General features: G+C 37.6%; 1 protein-coding gene across 1 annotated transcript in view; it reads right to left on the reverse strand.

The window, feature by feature from the left end:
• Window positions 1-3,474: 3,474 nt before the first annotated feature.
• The window catches only part of LOC110096499 (Golgi to ER traffic protein 4 homolog), a 70,857-nt gene continuing 49,675 nt past the window's right edge, over window positions 3,475-24,656 (reverse strand). Inside the window, exons 7-12 of the mRNA XM_028696571.1 lie at window positions 23,120-23,203; window positions 20,113-20,159; window positions 19,688-19,816; window positions 11,087-11,171; window positions 4,368-4,448; window positions 3,475-3,729 (exon numbers count right to left, since the gene is read on the reverse strand). Coding sequence (XP_028552404.1) covers window positions 3,709-3,729; window positions 4,368-4,448; window positions 11,087-11,171; window positions 19,688-19,816; window positions 20,113-20,159; window positions 23,120-23,203 — 447 coding nt within the window. The 3' untranslated portion in view covers window positions 3,475-3,708. The remainder of the gene's footprint in view (window positions 3,730-4,367; window positions 4,449-11,086; window positions 11,172-19,687; window positions 19,817-20,112; window positions 20,160-23,119; window positions 23,204-24,656) is intronic.

Below are 24,656 nucleotides of genomic sequence, written 5' to 3' on the forward strand. Positions count from 1 at the left end.
GGAGGGGATCGAACTTTGTGTCAATTGCAATAGTTTAGTGGCACACTCATGGTACCAATGGAAGCCTAATGAGGATCTGATCTTTCCTTAAAAGAGTTAAGAGAGATGCGTTGGAGTGCTACGTGGAAGAGATTGATGGAATCCACCAGGAATGTTTGGCCTATCTAATGTTATTTGTTTGAATGTTGCTCAATAGCATTAACATGTATGGATAAGTCGAGGAAATCCACTAATGATGTTTACCTATATAAGGTTGTTTATTAGAGCATTGCTCAATGATATTAACCACTATGAAAGATGTCAAATCGAATCCCCTTAGGATTAATTATACCTTTTATTAGGAGATGGAAAACATCACGTGTATCTCAAATCGAAGGTGAAGATCGGTATGTCTTTAAACAGTTGCAGTCTTTTCAAGGTCAAGACTAAGACTTTGCCGATGAAGTAAAAGTCTAGTTGTGGACAATATAGAGCTTGAAATTTAATAAAAGCATCATTGAATTTTCTAGGAGCTTTATGGTTTTCAAAGATATTGTTTTGGATATTAAAAATATTAGAGAATTTTTTTGTCCACAGTCACACTTAAGTAGCAAATTTATAAAAAAAATAAAATATATATGTAATGATACAAAAATAATATATTTTGCATATAATCGCTTTTCACAGACTTGTTAGTTAGTGTTAGAAAAGTTCAACATTATTGGATGAAAATAGCGGGTGACCAAAAGGTTTTCCAATTTTTGGAGGGGCAAATTGGCTGAAACAAAAAGGTCGGCTGGGGGCAAAAAATAAATTTCAAGGGTGGGGCGTGCGGTGGGGGGAGTGCGCTCAGCACTACACAGTTCCTCCCCCGCAGTTGGGGTTGCACCAAAGGTTACCTCTTAGTCTAAATATGCTTCCCACAAAATTGATGCAGCTGTGGTTGATGCTTGAAAAGTGATAAAAAAATGCCTAAGGTTGCCCTAAAACACTTCTTTAAAACTTGATAATAAATCATGTCCAAGGGACTATCTTGCTTCAACCATGCCCATGACATTGATATGAATAGCCTTTTGAGGTTCTAGTAAAGGTGACGGTGGTCAGATGGATCAATATAACAAATATACATTATATATAGCTCATTACACAATTGGAGAATGATATGATAGTTGTTCTCAAGAGAGTATTGTCTTGCTTATTTGGTTAGTCAGAAGGATCATAATAGGCAAGTGACCAAGGTTAGAAGGATCGTAGTTGGGCGATAATGCTTAGAGAGACAATGATGAGCGACAGAGGTTGGAATGACCATAGTCGGGTGACGGTGGTCAGAAGGACTATAGTCAGGTGACGGTGGTCAGATGGATCATAATCGGCGAGAGATGGAGGTTGAAAAGATCGTAGTCTGACGATGGTGGTTGGAAGGACTGTAGTAAGGCAATAGTGGTTGAAGGGATCGTAGCCGAAGGGCAACATAGGTTGGAAGAACCGTAGTCGGGAGATAATGGTCGGAGAGACCATAGTCAGTGGGCGACGAACGTTGGAAGAATTGTGGTAGAGCGACACTGGTTGGAGAAACCATAGTCGACGGGCGACAGAGGTGGAAAGAACCATAATCAAGCAACGATGGTTAGAGAGATCATAGTTGACAAGTGACGAAGATCAGAAGGACCAATGTTGGTGACTATGATTAGAGGAAGGCTTGTCAATGGCTACTACATGAAAGACTAACGACAGTGGTCTCGAGGAGATTCAACAACGGAGGTCTAGTGGTGTAGATTCATCGATGGTTGTGTCGGGGTGGAGCTCCAGGATTCTTCAAGTGCTAGAGCTCTTCTCTTCTTCATCATCCCTTCAATGTAAAGAATGGGGTCTATCTATATTTTTTTTTGGATTGAGATCCTCAATAAATATTGAGAAGATCCATAGTAGATTTGAAGTGTTCTATCAGATGGCTCATAGTGATTCCCTTGATCATAGAATATTTATCGAGCTTTTAAGTGTCTTAATTATGTCAGTATTTGATGACCTTGGGCTCGTTGGATTCGTTTCATCAAGTCGCTAGATTCAACTAGAAGAGTGTCATATATGGACATTGTTTGGTCATCCAATTAATATTTTGAATCTTCCAAGAGTATTTTGGTTCTTTGATTTAGGCTCTAATTGCACTCAATTTGGTGTCTTTGAGTTCATCTTCTCGAGATGTTCCATTTGACTATAAGCTTGCTCAAATCGGAGTTTGGATGGTCCCAAATTTAATTTCAGAAGTTTCTAATCCAATTTTTAATTGAGATTTATGCCAGATCAAGATGATTTTTGTTGACGTATGAACCAATATACGTATGTTGGAGAAACCTAAAATTTCTCAAATCAAATAGAAAAAGAAAGCAAATATGAAGAATATAAATTGATGTTATGAAAATGCCCAAAACACCTTTAAAGAGCGCCAATAAAGCAAATGAATTTAATACGATAAATTAAATTTACACTACACTACAAATATAATACGGAAATAATAAAAGTAAACACATAAATCAAAATCAAGGTATTATATTTTTTTTATAGTTTGGCCCAAATTCACCTCAATGCATGAGGTGAAGAGCCACATATAATTTTTTTGGTGAGACATTTAGGCCAATTAGATAAACTTACAAACACATCATATACATAAGACTCAAATTTAAAACATCTTAGTTTATAGCCAAAGCTCCTAAACAATAGATCAAAATGAGTTGATATAATGCTCAAATTCAAAAAGAGCAAGAACAACCGACCTAATTGATGAGTAATAATCAGGGCTAAGGCTTAAATAAGGAATTGTTCCTAGTAAGTTTTTTGGAATGGCATCATTCTAGGAGACAAAGTGGGCATTAATAAAGTTATTCTAACATCGAATTTGAGGAAAGCCGTCTCAAACGAAACTTAAATCTAGTCCATAGTCAACTTCCTCACAACATCTTCATCCTACTTAAAACATCTATAGCTATCATACTCCCAATAAAAAAAAATACTTCAAAAAAACATCACCTCTCATTTGTCACATTTGTGTCTCAACATTTCTTGTAATAATAATTCTATAATTTTTTTTTTTTTTTACTTCCATCACTCTTTCTTCTTTACTTGTTCACCTCAAAGCACTTTTAAAAATTTTTATCATACTTGCAAAGTGGCTCCATATGAATCAATCTTCTTGAAATTTATCGAGCAAATAAAGTTGTCTATGACATGAAAATATTCCGATACATTAGACTTCATTTGAGACATCTTTCTCACTATTTCTTTAAGCAATTTTCTACAATAAAATTATAATATTTATACTAAAAAACTAGAAAAGATGAAACCTTAATTTTAACCTTTATACATATTGTAGTCTTAGTCCTTAATGTTGAGTTGAGGAAATCTTTTTTACTTCCTATATTGGATTATCACAGCTTGCAAACATAAAGGAGGAAACAATTCTTCATATTTTTGCCAAAAAAAAAAAGCAAGATTTTCATCTTCCACAATAGAAATAAAATTTGCTTCCATCAACTAGAGAAAATGTGAAGGAATCGTACAATTACGTTAGTCATTTATTAAGAAGGGGAATGTACTGCACATTACCAAAAAAAAAAAACATAATAAAAAACTGAAATTATGTTTGTATAAATGCCACTTTTGAATTCCCAATAACGCTCTTTGTAAAAATGGTCATGATAATAATATTCGAATGCAAAGCCATGCAACCTGTCCTCACAATTGCATATCCATCATCTGCAAGGATAAAAAACAGACTTTTAAGATTTTGAATGAAATATAAGAGCAGATGGCAATAGAATCTAAACCTTCTCATTCTTCTACTGATAATTAGATTATAGTGGAAATGCTTATATCAAATAATAATGCCACAGTTTCTTAGTGAGACAAATGCTTCGTTTGGACGTCTTTCTTACTGCTTCATAAAACAACTTTTTAGTACAAAAATTAAAATTTTTATACTAAAAAGTTGCTTTACGAAGCAGAAAGAAAGTCGTCCCAAACAAAGCCTAAGACTTCATTTGGGACAACTTTCGTATTGCTTTATAAAACAAAGTTTTAGTACAAAAATTTTTTGAAAAAAAAATTATACTAAAACTTTGTTTTATAAAGCAATAAGACAGCTGTCCCATGGGATGGCTTTCTTACTATTTTGTAAATCTGTTTTTTAGTATAAAAATATCTTAAAAGAAAAAAAAAATGGTCTAAAACTTCCCAAACGAAACCTAAACTAACTTTATATGTAATATTACGTAGGTAAGAAAGTTAAAAAAAAATAAAAATAAAAATGTAGGTCAGAAAGTTTATTTAAGCATTGAAATTACCCCTCAAATAATTCAATGGTGTTAAATAAACTAAGAAATGGATCTTATTACCTTGAATATATCACCGAACATGCCGGGAAAAGCAGCTTGTCGTCGTACACCGTAAAACTTCTCAGCAATATCATCTAGTAGCTGCAAGAGCAAGGTTTTAAAACAGTTAGCATTACCAATAATCAACACAACAAGCAGTAACCTGTGAAGCAAACAAATTACTTTAGTTGCTTCAGAAGGATAAATAGAGATACAATTGTGAGACAGAGCAGGGGTTAAATTCAATAATTTAAAAGGATCACAAAGCACAAATGCTACCAGAGACAAATTAAGGCTTTGTTTGGGATGACTTTCTGACTGCTTCTTAAAGCAGCTTTTTAGTACAAAAATTAAATTTTTGGTACTAAAAAGTCGCTTTAAGAAGCAGTAAGAAAGTGGTGCCAAACAAAGCTTAAGTTGGTTCATAGAAACCCGGGAATAGGAGATATTAAATGAAGCCTAATTATTGAGGCAAAAAAAGCATCATTGGCAAAGTTTAAGATTGAGAAGTTTAAATTCCAAGTATTGAATCAATATGAATTTAAATATAAAATTATATTATTTCACCTTCACCATCCTTACATAAGAAATGACCATGAAGGATGTTATAGAGCACCCTTTGAGATCATCTGGAAGAAGAACTCACTTCATACAAAATTATAAACCTCAACAGGGGAAAGTTACAATAACACTGAAGTTCAACCCCAAATATGCCTCCTTGACCCTCAATAAAAGAAAGATCTTGTAAGTTCCAGGACCTAACTACACAATTAGAAAAAAGTATTCAAGCAATTGATTGTATCATTGAAGACTAACAAGTGCATTTTTATAAGATAATTCCATATCCTTCGAGCCACTTTCATCTAGCTGCCTCAGTAAATGCAAGGTGTGACTTGAACATCGTTTACAAAAGAGTTAGGGAGCTCCTTAGTGGCGTCTTCGAGTGATGCAGTACTTGAATGATCATTAGAATTGGTCTCCTAATAATTCATTTTATTGAACTGTTTAGTTTTTTTCTTTATTTCCACTTTAAGACCAAAGTTTCCTAGCTTTGTTATTACTTGTCATTACCCAATTACTTCCCGTTCTACGCTTGCCTTGGAGTTGAGTTTCCTGATAAATAAGGGGACCTACTTGTTTTTCTTGTTTCTCTTGTTTGGGTTCTCGGATGCATCTTTTTGTGCCAGTTACTATCAGAGCCCATGTTGTTCAAAGGTATATGATGGATGGATGAGGAAGATGCCGAGACCTGATGCCGAGACCTGATGCCGGCGACTCAAGCAGGTCATTTGATGTGTTGATGGCATCGATGCTTTAATAGGAAAACTAATGTTGATAATGATTTTGATGGTTGTCAAATTACGAGGCAGTGTTATGTGTGAGCTCGGCATATGCCAACTTAATGAGTGCAAAGCTTCAACAATACTAGCAACATCGGATTTGGCGCTGACATGAATGACAAACAACGACCTAGTAATGGAAAAAGTAATTAGATCGCGGGAAGTTGTATGCCATATATCGATGATAAAGAATGCCCTCCTGACAATAATCGCCAGACATAAATCACAGGACAACATTCGTAGAATAACATTGAACACCAATGTCAGATCGATAATGGGTTTAGAGGAAATAATAGATTATGTACCGAAGACATTAATGCATACAAGCACGACAACTATGGCATATTTGGGTGACAATATGACAAAAGAGACATTGATAAATTTTTGGTAAGGTTTGAGAGCATATGAGGATTTCAAAGAGTGGGCATCAAGAATCAAGAAGAAAGAGGAGACTTCTTTCCAGGTCCCCTCAAGGGTGAAGTTAAACCCCACTAATGACAACTCAAGTATCATCCATGCAATCTACAATATGATGAAAACTTTTCTAATAAAGAGGGAAATATCACAATGGCTAATAATGCTCTCAAGATTGGCTAAACTCGGAAAAATTTCTAAATTAGAATGGACTTGCCCACATTCAAGGATGGATTAAACGTTGAGGTTTTCCTTGATAGGATTCACACTATTGATTTTTTTCTTGATTGTTTGAAAATTCAAGAAGATCATTAAGTCAAGGGTGTATAAATTGAAAGGTTGAGCCTAAATTTGGTGAGAACAATTATAATTTAATTGCCAACGGCAAAACAATGCATTTGCACGTGGGCAAAGATGGGAATATTTGCTACATCTTATTCATCTTAATTATGAAAAATTACTGTATCAACAATATCATAATACAAGCAAATCGAAGAGTTTTAGGGTAAATGCAGAAATTTTATTTATTTAATACCAGATGTAAAGGGTTAGAAATAGTGGATCAGCAAGTGATTAGTTATATTAGGGGCCTTAAGTTGGCCATTTCTAGTTCTCAAACATTTTTGGAAGGTGATAGATGTCATGAATCTGGCCTTTAAGTATTGAAGCTCAACAAATTCGAATGAATAATAAGACTTCAAATAATATTCAAAGAACCATACAAGCACCACAAACAATCAAAGTGGGTACACGACAGTTAACAGCAATAAGAACTTTGATGTCACACCTCCAGTCAAAAAGTGCAATTCTAAATTGATCCAATACTCAAATGAAAAACCAACAGTCAAATCGAGTTAAATAATGATCCATATGGGCCGAACAAGGAATTAGTGCTGGAGCTTAAGGCAATGGCAATTATACTGAAGAAGATGACAGAGAGGTAGTCACTTGTATTATTCAATGAATCTTGTTGGCGCCTAAACAGATCGATGACATGCAATGCCAAAAGATATTCAAGATTCAAAGTAATATCAATAATATGGTTTGCAATGTTCTTATCCATACGGAAGTAAAGAGAATATGATTTATCGAGCATTAAATAAGACCTTAGATCTGAACTCTGAAGACTGAAAAATATGCTTCACCATATAAGATGTTCATGTTGAAGATGGGCCAAGAAGTCCAGGTACTGGAAATTTATAAAGCCCTTCATTGAACACTGTCGTTGCCAGGTCCCAAGTCCTGAATAAGAAAAATGGAGGGTTGCGTTAGGTAGTCGACAACCAACCTAAAATTTTTCGAATAATAATGACATGAATCCTTTAAGAAATTGTGTTAATGCTAGAACATCCTCTGGAAGCGATGCGCTGTATGACCTAAATATAGTGACAAGTGTGCAAGGGCCGCTACATCAGCGCCCGCGTGCAATGTTAAATAGGCAAGGGTTCCCACATCAAGAATGGATGTGGGAAAATAAGCTAGTCCATGAAACTAAATTTAGGATAGGAACTTTAAATATAGGTTCCCTTACATGAAAATTAATGGAATCAATAGATATTAAGATTCATCGGAAGTTAAATATTATGTGCATTCAGGAAACTAAATGGGTTGGAGAGAGAGCTAAGGAGATTGATAGTTTAGGTTTAAAACTTTGGTATTCGGGTAGGAGTCATACTAGAAATGGTGTAGGTGTGATTATAGATAAGAGTTTGAAGGATAATGTTATAAAAATTAATGGCATGCTTGTGCTGCGATAATCCGCTAGGATGCTAAAAAATCACATGAAACTACCATAGAAGCTGATGTACACACTCAGGGACCTCGAATGGATCTGAATCTCGGGCCTCCTCTTAGGTTCTGCAGCTCCACCAAGTAACTTAGCCCTGCTCCCTGTATCGCCTTGACCATGGTTTTGAGTGAAATGATGGTTTTGCACATGCTGAAATCTCCTTGCAACACCCTCTTCCCCTCCACCTGGATCTCCAAAGTCAAATATTTTCAGTACACCTTCATCTCCCTTATCATCTGTAACCACTTCATCTTTAGGATCAAATTAGTGCTCCCCAAATCTAAGGAAAAAAATTCTCCACTATCTATATGCTTTGGAATGTCAGCACCAATTTCCTGTAGATCCCCCTATTCCTCTCCACCTACCCTATCCTCTCATGAATCTAAAGCTCCCTCTATTCACCAACTTCAATATCAACTAATTCATGAGTAGCCCCACAATCCACCAAGACCAACATTGGGTACCTTGATCTGTCCCCTCACTTCCATGATGTGATTTGGAGTAAATCCCACTATTGAGTTAAGGGGCGCTTCCACTTTATCAAGGTAGGTGCTCTCCTCCCACTTCTACTTCCTCTTCCAACTCCTTTTTGTTGGTCTCCTCCTCATCACAAACCATAAAGATCTGGAGTGTGCGATTCTTGCACCGATGGTCTGGTGAATACTTCTCATCACATCAGAAGCCCTTCTCTCTCTTGTCATGCATCTCTAACTATCTGAGGCGCTTGAAGTTGGCCCCGAGACAAACACCCCTACTCTTCGCTCTCGGTGCCTCTCGTTGAAATGACAATATCTGGGTCCTCAATGCAAGTGAAGTCAAGGCACTTAGGAGCTTCCCGTGACTCCACTCCTATTGATCCTTTCCATCTGTCTTTGATCCTCTGCTATCTGGGCTAGCTCCATCATCTTCCACAACCCCTTCGGAGGTCTGCCCGTACGTCAGGCTTTAGGTCCTTCATGAAATTTCCCTCCAACACTGCCTCCGAAATCCCCATCAACAATCCTGACAACAACTCAAATATCTTCCTATACTCCATGACAGTCCTTTTCTAAGCGAAGACAAAAAATTGCTCGTGTAGGTCTCCTTCTCGAATAGCTAGAAAATGTTCCAACAAGCAATCTTTAAACTCCTCCCAAGAGTAGATTGGATATCTAGCCTCCCTCCACTGGAACCAAGATAGGGTTTTCCCTTCTAGACACAATCCTGCTGCCACAAGCTTTTCCTCCTCATTCAACCCATTCACCACAAAATAACTCTTCACCCGGTACATCCACCCATGGGCATCCTCCTCTTTAAATATGCATCTTCAACTTCCTTACCCTAGCATCTCCACTCCAACTCCCTCTCCCTATAATGGTCCCACCCCCACCCCACTCCCCAAGTATCGAGGCTAGGAATCCCACCTTTCTTCCCTCCTCCTTGGATGATCCGATCCCCATGGCTCGACTCGACCTCTCCAGCTCCAATTGCCCATCCCACTTGCTCAAAATGCCTCTCATAATGGTCAGCCACCCTACTACCTCCAATAAATTCTCTCCTTGCCGTCCCCCCACCTAAAAAGAAACTCTCCTCGTCAAACTCCTCTCGTCCGATCTGCTTTCCCTTAGATTCAACAAAGGGAATCCCGATCAAATCTTGGTTAGAATTAGCAACCGAAACCACTAAAGGAGTTTTCGATTGCATCTTCAAAAGCTTCCTCATCATCTCCTCCAACACTCCAAATTGGCTCTCAATCTGATTCTCCATGACTGAAAACCTTTCATGGTTGAGAACTTCTCCTCCATCCTGGATTTAATATTCTCCACTTTGCCATCCAAAGCATCCACCTTATTTGCTTCCATCTCTCCAAAACCTCGCTTTGATACCAATTTGATGCGTCTTGAAAGTAGAAAAAGCAAGTAGATAGAAAAACACTTGCCTCTTTTACAAAAGTTACTGGCTTGCTCAACCACCTCTAGTTGCTTCATCCAATAGCACTCTGTAGAGCAGTTCAGCATTGTTGTCACTAAAAGACATCATCTTCCAATCTTAATTGGTGGCTACAATGAAAACTTCTAATTCGAGATAAAAAAATATATTCCCCTTTGCCTCACCTATCCCTTATTCAAAAGTCACATCCATCATTGGCAGATCTCCATGCACAGACATCCTCATTTTGACCCATTAATTCTCCATGCCATTTTTTGAGAAGTTTTTTGGCCAAGAATTCAATCAATTCGCGCAAGAGAACACCTTTGCCTACATGCATTGTCTCACTCATCAAGGTAGCTCCAACACCAATTCCTCCTAAACCCTAAGTTGGACTTAACACCCCAACTAACTCAGCGTCAGCACCATGCTGCCAACCACTTTGTACCCCACACAGCACGTATAAGTCAAACAAACCCTTCGGAGCCAAGTTCATTGTCAATCATATCTCAAAGAGGCCGCCTGGATGAAAAGGAAGCCCATAAATTGTACATGAGTGCAGCAGTTCTCCTATTCCATGTTGTATAACTCACTCATTGACACAGCTTCCAGTGCCATGAACTCCTCTTGCATCCTGAGTTGGACTTGACACCACCAAATGTAGCGCCGCCACAATGCTGCCAACTTCTTTGTACACAGCTTGAAACGTTCAATTAAAGGCAACTCTCCAGTACCAAGCTCTTTCTGGCCTATACCTTTTCAGCGACAAGCTCCACAACAGCGTGGACAACAGGTCCAAGTTCATTGATAGAGTACACGTAATAGATGAAGGCACTATTGCCTTCCTTATTGTACGTAACGTCCTAATTAAAATAAAATAAGCAATTTGATCAATTTTCTTATGACCAGAGGGTCTCCAAAAAACATAGACTAAAGCACAAATCTGAACAAAAAATTGTAACTAAATTGCAAGATGACCCTTGAAAAATGAATATGCAATTAGCTGTGAATCTTCACATATCCCATAAAAATGAATCCCAAAATTAACATATACCATAAACTCTCACTTGTTATGTACTAATTCATTTTCAAAGAAGATAATTGCAAACAGCATGAGGTGATAGATGACGGAGAAGAAAAAGATTTTTACTCATCCAGGAAAACAAACAAGAGTAATGAACTTGCTAGGAAGAGAGAGATACCGCTAAGGTAAACACTAAAATAAAATAAAAAATAAAATAAACAACATGGTTTTGCATCAAGGATAAAAAATAACTAAAAAATTGAACCTCATCAAACAAGCGTTCACGGTCTATGCTTGACTTGTACTTCTGCCTTAACATTCTGAAAAGTGGCAAAGCATCTCTTTCCAGCCTGCATGACATGGAACCAGATTTGTAAAAGGTCGGCACTACTCAACATTTGTTAAGCGTGTAAGTCACGCAGGGAAATGCACAGGCATGCCAAAAAAATGAAATATATGATATGCTGCTTAATAGATGTACATCTTGGATAAAAGTCAGATTTTTAGCGCCTTTAAAGACAACATCTGAAGCATTTTTAGCACCTAACCACACGACAATGTGTTAATTCTAATCCCAAAAACATACTACTTTCAAATAGGTAAGGCAGAAAAAATACAACATAATGAAAAATTAGAAGTGTAGCATTATCTGCAATGCATTCCAGCATTATTAAACGGGTAGTAAACAAGTCAACCCAAACTCGGAATTTTGGGTCGGGTCAATTTTTTACAAGCAAAATAATGTATGTTCATAATTTCTTATTGTATGAAGAGCAAGTCATCTTTAAGATAGAAGCAAGTTAAGCTGAATTTGATTGCTAGTGCAAGTCAAGAATTGGCCGGATTGAGCATTGGCATGTCCTTGGACAGCTGTTTCAAGTAGCAGAACGAACACTTCACAAGATATTGAGACATCATTTAGTATACTTTGAAGTAACCATGGCTTTTTGTGACTAGTTTCTGCAAAATATGCAATAGTTAAATAGTTTCCTAGTAATCCGGTTCCAATCTGATTTCTTTGTCTTCTATATGCTTCTTGGTTAATATTTGAGAAGTATCCAGAAACACTAAACACAACATACACAACTTCAAACATTAAAATAATTGCCAACATTTTTATTCATCTTTAGATTACTTATGAGTACTATGTAAACTAAATAATTGTGCATTAATAAAAGGAGATGCAAGTCAAAGGTACATTTAAGTGTTAAACATACACGTGATAGAATGTTGTCTAATTTTGGAATTTTATGTGGAGGATAGAAAAAGTTCTCAATCGCAATAAGATTACATGAAATATCAACGTTAAATTCAAGCCATTTTGTATCAAGCATGGAGGCGGTTACAAGATATATTCAAAATGTTTTCCCTTTAATATATACCATTTGCATATGACATAATTTTGATTGATAAGATCTCAACTAAGCAAACAGTTCAAGCAATTATAGAAATACTTGTAAGATAATCAGCTAAAGATAAAAAGAATAAAGGCTGAGTATATATAATATATAATTGAAGTAGTTCTGAAAATCATAATTATGAGTCAATATTGCCAAAAAATCAAATAACATCTAGATGGAAAGATTTATGTACTTGAAAATATTATACAGAAGAATAAAGGAGGCTATGATTTCTTAAACTGAGTTAGGCGGTCAAGGGATTGATATCTAAGTTGTGCGTAACTGAAATAAAAATGTCAAAATGGGTGTGTGGCAAAAGCTAGAAACAATAGATTGAGAAATTATCATATAAGAGGGATCACAAGGATGTGTGAATAACACCTATTGAAGATAAAATAGTGGAAAATAGACACGTGATTATCTATGTACAATAGAACATATATCATGCAGTAATAAAAAGGGTATTGTTAGGAAATAAGTGAAGAAATTGTTGGCTAAAATTTAAATTTTAGCAAGATAAAATCTGAGATAGAGAAGAATCTTATGGCACACTTGAAAAGCCTTTAGATTGATGAAATACCGAAGAAGACAAATAAGATACAATGGATTTTCAATTCAAGAGGAAGATCATGCTCTCCCAATCCCTAGCCGGCGACTAGAGCCCAACCAAACATAAGAGAACTCCCAAATTCAGCAAAAAACATAGATATCCCTAACCATTGGTTTACAATCTCACTTAAAGCAACCAAAAAACAGTAAAATACTCAAACATCCCCCTTAATTTGAATTTCCCCCCTAATCCCCCCCTTTAATTGCCTCTTAAATGCTCTTGAAGGCTGTTGGACCCCACCCTCAAAGGGGGGTTAATTGTTCTGGAGGTGGCTCCTTTTGTAAACCTGGACCGGTCCCTGAACCGATATAACAATATTCTCCTCCCAAAGACCCACTTTGTCCTCAAGGTGAAAAGACGGGAACTGATGCTTCACCTTCTCGTACGGCTCCCGGTGGTGTCATGGTCGGGTAGGTTCTTCCATTTGATTAAGACTTCCTTGATCCCTTTCTATCGTACCCCTTTCAGTTCCAATAGTTCCAACACCTCCTCTAAATTCTCAATCAATGTCACTGGTAATTCTAAACTAGCTGCATGATCCCCAAGAGCTCTCATCAGTTATGACATGTGGAACACTAGATGTATGGTAGCGGTCAAAAGTAACCTCAAACGATAAGCATTGCTCCAATCCTCTCCATTACCTCATAAGGGCAAAAATATCTTGGGGTTAGCTTCTCATCCTCAAGTTGGCTACCGTCCTTTGTCTATAGGGCCGAAGATATAAGAACACCCTATCCCCAACTTCAAATTGGATGTCCTTGTGTCCATCAGCCTGCTTCTTCATCATTTATTGATCCCTTAATAATTGTCTCTTCAATTCGTTCAACAAACTATATATTTCCTATAAGTACTGCTCTACAGAAGAGATTGGTATACTACTCTGCCCAAAATGCACCAAGGGTCTCCAGGCTCTTGTTTACCACCTCCATCTACCTATCTGAGGGTGGTAAGCGGTGCTCCTCTTCAAAATTGTTCACTAAAACCTGAACAGCTCCTCCAAAAATGACTGAGGAACACCTTATATTGGTCAGAAGCTATCAACTTTGGGATCCCATGTAATCCGACCACCTCTCTGATGAATGTTGTTGCCACTATAACTACCGAGTAAAGGTGCCGTAAGGGAATGAAATGAGAATACTTGCTCAATCTGACAACCACCACTAGAATCACTGTAAACCCCTCGGATGTGGTAGGCTATCTATGAAATTCAGGGTGACCTCCTCCCATACTCTGTCTGGAAAAACCAGGGGTTGAAGTGATCTTCTTGGAGTCATAGCCATATACTTGTTTTTCTGGCATACCTCACACCTAGCCACTAGTTCCTCCACATCCTTGTGCATCCCCTTCCAATACAATTATGCATTCAATCTCTTATATGTCTTCTGCACACCAAAATGACCAACAACGCTCCCATGGAACTTCTGCAATAGATGGAGGATGTGAACTGAGATCTGTGGAAGCACAAACCTCCCTTGGTACAACAGTCTCTCTCCCTCGAAGGAATAGCCGAGGTGGCTAATCTCGTCCCTCAGTAGATCCATCCTTAGCTTCCTCAGCTCCTCATCCTGCACACTCTCCTCTTTGATATCCCCCCAATCTACCATCAGTGGTATTGAAATGGTCATCTCTTGGAGCTCCCCATGCATCTGGATAAGGCATCAGCCGCCTTATTCTCTAATCCTAGCCTGTACTGGATTTCAAAGTAATAGCCCAACAACTTTGATAGCCACCTCAAATTCTCTTCGGTCAATATCATTTGTTCTAACAGGTACTTCAATCTTCTTTGGTCTATCCTGATAATAAAATGTCGGCCCAATAAGTAAGATCGTCACTTCTGAATGGTTAACATGTTGTTCATCAACTCCCTCTCATAGACTTACTTCAGCCTAGCTCTGACTATCAACACTTGGCTGAAGTAGGCTATGGGTCTATAATTCTGCATAAGCACTGTCTCCAATCTATATCCGGATGCATCCGTCTCTATTATGAAAATCTAGCTGAAATCAGGTAAGGCTAGGACTAGTACCGTGATCATGGCCTTCTTCAACATCTCAAAAGTCTGGATATAGCTGCCTCCTCCCACAAGAAGTTGTTCTTCAATTGCTCTGTCAGTGGCCAGGTGATGTAGACAAAGGGGGGGTCAACACAAGTTGAGTTTTACTTTTAATTTCTTGCCTTGTGTCTTTTCATCTTCCCCCTCTCCTAACTCTTCATTATCTTGTCCTTTCATCTCCACCTTATCCTTTGGGCTGTTTTGTGGTTTTATGGGTCCAACATATCCTTGTGCTATTTGGTGGAGGTAGATGTGCAGTGGCTGTTTTGTTTCGGTTTGGGCTTTGGTGGTTGAGATCTAAGTAGTGCAAGCTCATTAATATCTTGTGAAGTTGAGCTCATTATAAGCTGAAGTTTTAGTACTACTTTATGGCAGATTTTGGTGAGTGGAACTTGCCTTTTCCTATTCTTTTTTCTCTTCCTTTTATGGCTGTTTGGAGAGCTGTCTTATGGCATTGGGAGAGGAATAGGCTGGAATTTATGCAGCCGTGACTGCTTGGGGTGCCTGTTCGTTTTTTGGATTCCTTGGGCCTGCTGTTCCTTTATTGTTTCGGTGCTTTTCCCGTGAATCCTGGCTGTTCCGTGGCTGGCTGTTGGTCCCGTGATCTGTTTCTTCTCAGTTTTCTGGGCAGTTTTTGGGACAGAATTTGAAGAGTTTTGGACAGATTTCTACTGCAGTTTTAGGAGCCTTTTGACCTTCTTTAATTAATGCTTTTAGTGGCTATTGGTATTCCTTTCTTTGGTCTATAAATAGAAAATGTTTGTGGCTGTTTTAGAGATGTTATGTGAGTGATATGATGTGATTTTTGGGACAAAAACCTGAGAGGTTTTTACTTTGAAAATCCTGCGGGCTCTTTCCAATCTTCTTCCCCTCCTCCTATGAAAATCTTGCGAGCTCTTTCCAACCTTCGTCTTGGCTTCTAACCTCTTTCGTCTATCCGCAAGTGCCATTCCATTGTATCCTTCTTCTCTAAGTGAAGCAACTATAGGGTGTCTTGTAAGTGTCATTTGAGTCGTTTGCAAGTGTTCAAGTTGTTTGTAAGTCCTTTTATAATATGAAAATGGTGTTTTAGTTTATTTGTCTAATTAGTCTAATTTTTATGAGTTATTTGAATTTTTATTATCTTAGTAAGGGTATGTTTTTGTGATCAAAAATTTGGGTCCCTCTCCCAAATTTTTGATTGCATCACCAGGCTATGGTACTATACCCTCTAAAAAATCGCTTATAGTACCCTGTCAATCCTAAGAAACCATTCAACTCTCTCAGATTACTAGGTAGAGGCCATTTCAGTACTCTCTCTTGGGATACCACATGCCACAAGTACTCCATATTGGCCTGTACAAAAAAATACTTCTTCAGATTTGCCCTCAGCTGCTGCTCCTGTAAGGCTCCTAAAACCACCTTAAAGAGTCAAAATGCTTCTCCTCAGACCTACTATACACTAGGATATCGTCAAAAAAAACCAGTACAAACTTTCAGACGTATAGTCAGAATATCCTGTTCATAAGGGATTGGAAAGTAGCATAGGTGTTTGTGAGGCCGAACAACATCACTAAGAATTCGTAATGCCCCTCATGTGTCCTGAATGCAATCTTCAAGGCATCCTCCTCTCTCATCCTAAGCTTATGGTATCCTGACTTCAGATCTATCTTAGTGAACACCACTGCTCAACCAAGCTCATCCAGTTGATCATCGATAACCAGTATGGGGAAACTTGTTCGGCACATTCTCCTTATTCAGGGCCCGATAGTCAACAAAAAATCTCCAGCTCCCATTCTTTTTCTTGACCAGTAAGATTGGGCTAGAAAAAGGACACACACTCGGCCTGATAATTCTCAATTGACCTTGATACCTCCCAAGGTCTGTAGCCATTTCATCCACAAGATGACATTCATGCTCCCTAGCTCCAATAAGAGGAAATCCCCCCTCACTTGTACCCGCAATATAGTCAGTACCACTCCCCTACACACTCCTCTACCCGTCTCCATCTTCCCAGTGCCCATCATCACCACATAACACCTTGTGTCTACCAACTTCACCCCCAATTGGTCTATGACCTGGTTGGAAATAAAATTGTGGGTAGCCACATTATCTATTAGTACTACCACCTCTCAATCTGTTATTTATCCCTTACAGAGTGAATCCCACCACTGAGTTTAAGGAGACTTTCGTCATATCAAGATGTAGCTCTTCCTTCTCTTCTACCACAGCCTCACTCCCACCTCCCTCCTCAGCCTCCTCATCATCACAGATGATGAGAACCTGAAGAGTTCGGTCCTTACACATGTGCCCCGATGTATACTTCTCATCACATCTAAAGTACAATCACTTAGCCCTCTTCTTCTGCATCTCCTCAGTGAGCCTATTGAAATTTTCCTCAATTCCCCCTTCTATGGGCTTCTCCTTTAGGGCCTCTCATAAAGCAGCAGGTGTCAGCCCCTTTGGTGCTAAAAACATGGTGGTCATCCTGTATGCGTTTTCTGAGTTGTTGCCCCTAGCCCCCTCATTAGATGCTTTTGGTCCTCCAATTGTGCTAGCTTCATAGCCTCTCCCAAGTCATGAGGCCTCATCACTTTAACCACCACCCGGATCTCTGATTTGAGACCCTCGTGAAGTTCCCCTCTAACACCGTCTCAGGAAGCCAGTCCAATCGCCTAGCGAGGTACTCGAACTTCTCAGTATACCACCGATCCCTCCTGAGTTAGGGGAAAAGATGCTCATAAAAATCCCATCCCTTGTTGCTTCGGAAGCGTTCCAACAAGCAGTCTGTGAACTCTCTCCAGCTCCGTATGGGTTATCACATGTCTCCACTGGTATCAAGCCAAGACCTTCCCTTCCAAACATATACTAGTTGTCGTCAGCTTCTCCTCCTTTTTCCAATCCATTGACGAAGAAATATCTCTCAACCTTATAAATCTACAAATGTGTGTTCTCTCCCTTAAAGATGGGTATCTTCTTCCTCATCTTTGGATCACCTCTGCATCTCCTGAATCCTCCATAACCTCCCATTCCCTAAAGGGGGGTCCTTCCCAAGTGTCCCGATCCTCCCTTTTGTGCTCATACCCAAACCCCTCTTCATAATCTCCTCTCCTTCTATCCCAATCCTCACCCCTGCGCTCAAAATCAGCCTCTCTTCTTGCAAAATCAACACCCCTTCTTTCATACCTTGTACTCATCTACTCCCTAGAAATAGGCTCTAGGGGATGCATCCCATCTTCCTCCAAAATCTCCACCTTTCGATTTTCCCCTCCTTAACGGATTAGGGTTTCCATGGCATCCTAGGTCGTCGGTGGCTCCCTTGGCCTTTAATATCGTCATTTTGGGTTGGGCCCTAAGCCGATTCTTCAGCATCTCTTCCACGATGGCAAACTTCTCATCCATCTTTTCATGGACAGATGAAAATTGCTTCTCAATTTCTGAAAATTTCTCCACAAAATCTGATTTAAATTAGCCTAGTTCCTCTTCCAAAACTTGTACTTTCCTCCCAGCCATCGGTACCCTGGATCGAGGCGCTCTGATACCAATTTGTTAGGAAACAAGTGCATAAATTGTTGACTGAAATTGAAATTTCAGCAAAAAAAATCTGAGATAGAGAAGAATCTTGTGGCAAACACTTGAAAAGGCTTTAGATTGATGAAATACAAAAGAAGACAAACAAGATGCAATGGATCTTCAATTGATGAGGAAAATCATGCTCTCCCAATCCCTAGCCGGTGACTAGAGCCCAAGCAAACCTAAGAGAACTCTTAAATTCAGCAAAAACATAGATATCTCTAACCCTAGGTTTACAATTTTACTTAAAGCAACCAAAAAAATAGTAAAATACCCAAACATCTCCCTTACTTTAAATTTCCCCAATAATCCTCCCCTTTAATTGCCTCTTAAATGCTCTTGAAGGCTGCTGGACCCCACCCCCAAAGAAGGGGGGGTTAAATGTTGTGGAGACGGAAGTATTCTGCATCCATTTGTAAACCTGGACCGGTCTAACATGTATACAATAATTGGGTAAGGATCAGGAATAAAAAAAGGTAGATCAAATATAACATGCTAGATATTATGCAAAAATATTTGCACAAAATAGATTTAACACTCAAGAAAGCTCTCAAGGGGAATGAATGAAGAATTAAGATTCATAAAGCCAAGCCAAATAGTTCGGATAGGGCTAATGATGATGATGAAAAAATTGTACATCTCTCCTATTAAAAAAATGTAAAATTCTCTTTAAAATTTTAAAGAGCATCAGTAAATTTCAAACGCAGGAAAATATAAATATTGTAAAAGATGGCACATCTCAGGTAAATTAGAGAATTATCTTTTAAATACCTATTGTAAACACCTCATAAACACCTGTACGACGTACAATATGAGTAACTATGAGTCCATGACTATTTCTAGTGTTGGCATATGTGCAATAGTGTAGTGCCGATGGATGGGCTCCTTCATATGCATACAAATAACAAAATATATATACAATGTATAGTTCTATATAAACATTATATAAGTGGATTTTCAGGTACTCGTGCAAATTATTCCCCACTTCCTACAGCATACATCTCTTCTGATTTTTCAAGGCAGCATATCTTAATATCATCTGTATGATAATGTATATAATGTGGCCTTTATTCTTTCTATGGTTCATAGATTAAGAACATCAAGGAAATGCTTTCAAAGTACATATTATTTAATATTTATATGTCGCCTCGTTGTGTCCTTGGTTCATAGATTGAGAACATCACAGAAGTACTTTCAAGTATTATAGCACAGTACAAAAAAAAAAAAGAGTCAATAGGGTCAGGAACTTGCGTTTCCAAAAGATATACGACAAATTGGATCAGGTCTGAATTAGGAAGGGTTTGCTGCTTCGCTTTCAACTGCTTCCTCAACTCACCCATGAGTTTATTTGCATCTCTGAGGTTCCCTTGTGACAAGTACCTGAAGCGAAACAAAATGTTCAAACTTAAAGGGTCACATGCAGAAATATGTATGTCCATATCAAAATAATCATTAATGGTCCCTGAGAGATATAAGTATATAACAGCAGAATAGATTGCTCAATTAATGATTACAATATAAATAAGTTTCAGATTAAAGTTAAAAAACACATTATCTTTATAAAATTCCACTAAAAGATAGCATAATGTGCATCCTAGATGTAACATTGAACAAGTTCATAAGATGGCCTGCAAGACATGGTTATCAAAATACTTCTAATATTTAGAAAAACTTACATCAGGACTGCACGTGCAATTGCCAAATCATCTTCCCCAGGATAGCACTAATAGAAGAAAATAATATTAAAAAAAGATAATACAAAGCCATTTAGAAATAAGCTTAAATGCTACATAATTTACAAGATTAAAGAATTTAGCTTAACATCAATAAGATGTTTCACTGCCTCATGATGTAGAATATTATAAAGTATTGGTTGTTTCAGATATCCAAAGATCATACTGTCAGTCTGCCTGAATCTATTCAAAAAGTTTTCAAAATTGATTCATCCACCTTAACAATCCATGGCATTGCTTCTTCCTTCTTTGAGCATCATTAAATATAATAAAAATCTAAATTCAAATATTTATATAATGTCTTATTGTTATTTTCTTCTTATTTGTTTCCATTTAGGAAAATACTTTTGTTGTCCACTGGGAAAACCGTGAATCATCTCCTATATTTATACTAAGCATATTCACCTCTATTTATACTAAGATTGTACACTAGAATCCTTGAGGAATTGAATCAATAAAGCCCCCCACATATTTCTCGGGTATCAAACTAATTCCCTTAGCTAGATTGTCATACTGGTCATTTATGTCAATGACTTTATCCTTAATAGAAATGATGAGGAAGAAACAACCAACTTTAAGAATCTTCTGATGAAAGAATTTGAGATTAAAGGCTTGAAAAATTTTGATATTATCTTGCTATGAAAATTTCTTGATCAGGGGATGATATTTTTGTCTATCAACAAAAGTATGTTTTAATCTCCTTCAAGAAACTGAGAAATTTGGCTATAACCAATGGACAAGACTATAGATATAGCATACAAGTTAGATATAAATGATATAACTTTTATATTAGATATACTTTAGCAATTATAATAACATTTTTTAAGGTACAATATTCTAACTGGAAAATGATATGAAGTAAACAAAAGAAATTACCAGGAATTGCCAAATATAGAAAAAGAAAGAAAATACATAAGACAACAAAAATAGCCTGATGTCCAAGGATCCATTAGAGCAGCAAAACCACACATTTAGGCAGCCTTTCATGAAGCCTGGTAAAAATAGGTAAGTGGTGATAGATTTTCTTCTTATCTTGGCCGCATCTGACAAACAGGAAGGAAACCCTTTGCCCACCAAAACATCATCACTTAGAATGCTACCATCATGATCGTAAGGTTGATGCTAAATAATCAGCATGTCTTCACAAATAAAAGGGACATAAAGAAGTTCAAAAATAAGAGAATTAGTAACCATAGTATTTCATGTAAATGATGTAGAGATCCTTTCTTCTCTCACAATGAACTCAAATTCCAAAGAAAAGTCAATTGGTTTTAAATTCTAAATGCAAACCAGGACTGAAGGGGCGAGATCAATTGTTAGAGAAGAAAGGATCTAAATGTTAGAATGCACCTATTGTGCCCAAATATTTTGAAGATCACAAGGAATATAAAGTTAATTGGTTAAAATAAAGTATCCCATATTGGGGTGATAGGAAGTTCCTTGGAAACATCAAATAAGGGAGATCACTTTCGCATGCGCATCAAATAGACACTGACATAATAGGTTCACTGAGAGAAGCATCGGGTGCAATATGCTTCTAATAATATGACAAGGATAAACAAATAGCCCAACTAAATATTCAATAGCCAAATGTAAATCTGACATGAATTAGAGAATAAAATCAGGTTGGAGCAGCCCAAAAAGAATTTGATGAAAATAGAAAAATAGTGGTCCAACAAGCTTAGAGATCTCATCATCGAAAAAAATGAAAGCATGATTGCTTTGAAATGTAATTGATTGCTTATGTTTAGGTTAAACTAAGTCGTGAGGAAAATATAAAAAGAAATGAATGGAAGAAGATGGACACAATCCTAAATATGACAACCCATCCAAATTTATATAGGAAAGAGAAGTGAAAACAATAGGAGACACATTATCAAATGAAATGAAAGCAGAAGTTGTTGCACAACTGCTATAGTCCAGGGAAAGCAGAAATTGTAAAAGGGTTTAAAAAAAAGAAAAAAAAAAGTTTTTAAAGCTATAGGCAAATAGAACCAATGATTCTATGGTCCTGAGAAAAACAGAGGTCGTTGAAGGAAATTTGACAACGCTGTTTATTGCTGCAGTCCAGTAGATCGAGTGCTACAAAAGGGATCACGTTGATGCTACATCACATAGTCCCAACTATGTTGGGACATTTTGAATCCTTCGAAGCACTTTACTTTTGTGTGCTGCGTATTATTTCAAATCAAGTTTTGCTAAGCCTATCCACCAAATTGATTGCATGACTTTTCTCTCAATTCTAAAGATAATATATAAAAACCTAAAAATAATTTTCAAATCACTCTATTAATTAATTTTATAAGTTATTTTTCAAAGGGTATACAAAGAAGAGAAAATACAAAATTTAAAAACAACAATTCCTCATTTTATACGAAAAATAACATAGATAATTAACAGAGATCAACAAGCATTTTATTAGTGCTTGTATACTATTTGCCTGCAACTCTGCATGATAGTTCAAATTAATATGAATTAACAGAAAAAAGGCTGCAAAACATCACATTTGCTACTATTTTTATATTCAGTGTGGTGTATTCAAATAAGCTCAAGCTATAGCTATTATTCATGTAACAACAAAATCAAGCTTTGTTATGCAGCTTTCATTTAATACATAATTTGCAACACCAAAAAAAATCAAATAAATAACATACAAAGGTATGACTGAATTTCAGAATTTTGAATGGCAAATTTGGAGAATAGTGTGGCTAGGGAACAACCTTGCACTACTGGGGAAGTGAGGGGAGTACATTGGCGTGACCTAAAGTTGTGGGGGGGGGTTTCTTACGGAGTTTTTTTTTTGCGCAAGGGTTATACTGAATGATTGTTTGTATCCTGTATTATGTGGTACAGTTAATTATTTGAAGTTATAAGTTGGTGATGATGAGTTAATTCAGTTTTAATGAGAGAGATTGAGAGAGAGAGAGAGAGAGAGAGAGGAGAGGAACACCTTGCCCATAAAGTTGGTTAGCGTGGAAGCAAACTTCTCTGGGTTATTCCCTCGAACAAAGTGAACTGTAACTTTAGCCATATCCTGGAATGAAGCAAGAAAGTCATAATTAATGTTTTTATTTTACTAAATAAAAAAGGTTTTAAAATACAAATGACACTGCATTAGCTCTATTTTCTTTAGATCATATGCCCGTATTTGAAATATATATATATCAAGCAAAAGAAGCATTTCTATATCAACCAAAAGACCAGCATCATCTCCCACTACTTCATATTTTGAATCCGTTGCCATACTTATTCCTGTTTAAAGAAGCATTTCTATGTGGATTAAAATTCAGCTAAATCATCTGAACATCATCTAGCCATGTTAGTCTGCCTACTTTCTTTGCACTTCCACAACAATTCAAAGTCTAACCAAATGCATCTCTCACCTCTATAAAATATATCCAAATAATATCCATTTTGTTTTATTGCTTATATAATTATATATATATATATATATATATATATATATATATATATATATATGGTAACATGAAAGACGCGACGTCCCCACAATTGTGCACAAAATCTCGTCCCATGTCCCTCCACTCATTATTTCCCTTACTGAGCATATCTCTCTAATGCTCGCACACTTGTAGCATTATGCTTATATCACTCACCCTCACTAACTCTCTCTTTCACACTTCATCCCTAAATGGCTCTTGCTTTAACCTATTAGTCTACACCTACTTGAGCTCTCTCAGCATATCTCTCCAGTTCTTTGCCTCAAATGAAACAGCTCAGGCCTTCAACAATTGTCTCATCTTTGCCAACACTATATAGCTCTCTCACTCTCATGACGCCCTCAATCTACCTCGTCACTCACTCCTTGGCCTCCATTCTACAAGCTCATCTTTTGCCCTAGGAATTCTTCACTTACCTCTATTGAAATCAACCTTTATGAGTTTGATGACCCAAGGTTTAAAATTGCGTAATTAAGCCTCGAGGCGGTTTTCGTCCGTGAGGCGAGGCGTAAGCCTCGAGGCGGTCTGAGGCTTAAGCCTCACGGACAAGAATGTGTAAATGAGAAATTAAGGGTTTTCCTACAATAAAAAAACAATAAACCCTAGATTTTCTTACACGAAAAATCTAACCCTAAACTAAAAAAAATACCTAAAATCCAATGTGGAGTACTCCTAGAGGGCGGCCGGAAGTTTCAACTCGCCGGAGAGAAGGCGGTGCCGGCGGGAGAAGCGGCGGGAAGGGAAGCTGGAGGGTAAGGACCGTGCGGGAGCTCTCTGTTTCGCGAATTAGAGCCGTGCGGGTAGGAAAAATTCGGAAGGAGCTGTTGTCGTGCGGGTTAAGGAGAAAAAACATTCTTTTATGGGGTGGGTCCATTCCCATGAGGCGTACGCCTCACTAAGAATTGCGCAATTGCGCCTCTGAGGCGCGCCTCAGTCCATGTGAGGCATACGCCTCTGCCAGAGGATGGAATTGCGTAAGCTTCAGGCGGTTTTTGGATGAATTGTGCAGAGGCGCGCCTCTTATACGCA

This window comes from Dendrobium catenatum, unplaced genomic scaffold (genome assembly GCF_001605985.2).
Source record: "Dendrobium catenatum unplaced genomic scaffold, ASM160598v2 fragScaff_scaffold_81, whole genome shotgun sequence".
NCBI classification, from domain to species: Eukaryota; Viridiplantae; Streptophyta; class Magnoliopsida; order Asparagales; family Orchidaceae; genus Dendrobium; species Dendrobium catenatum.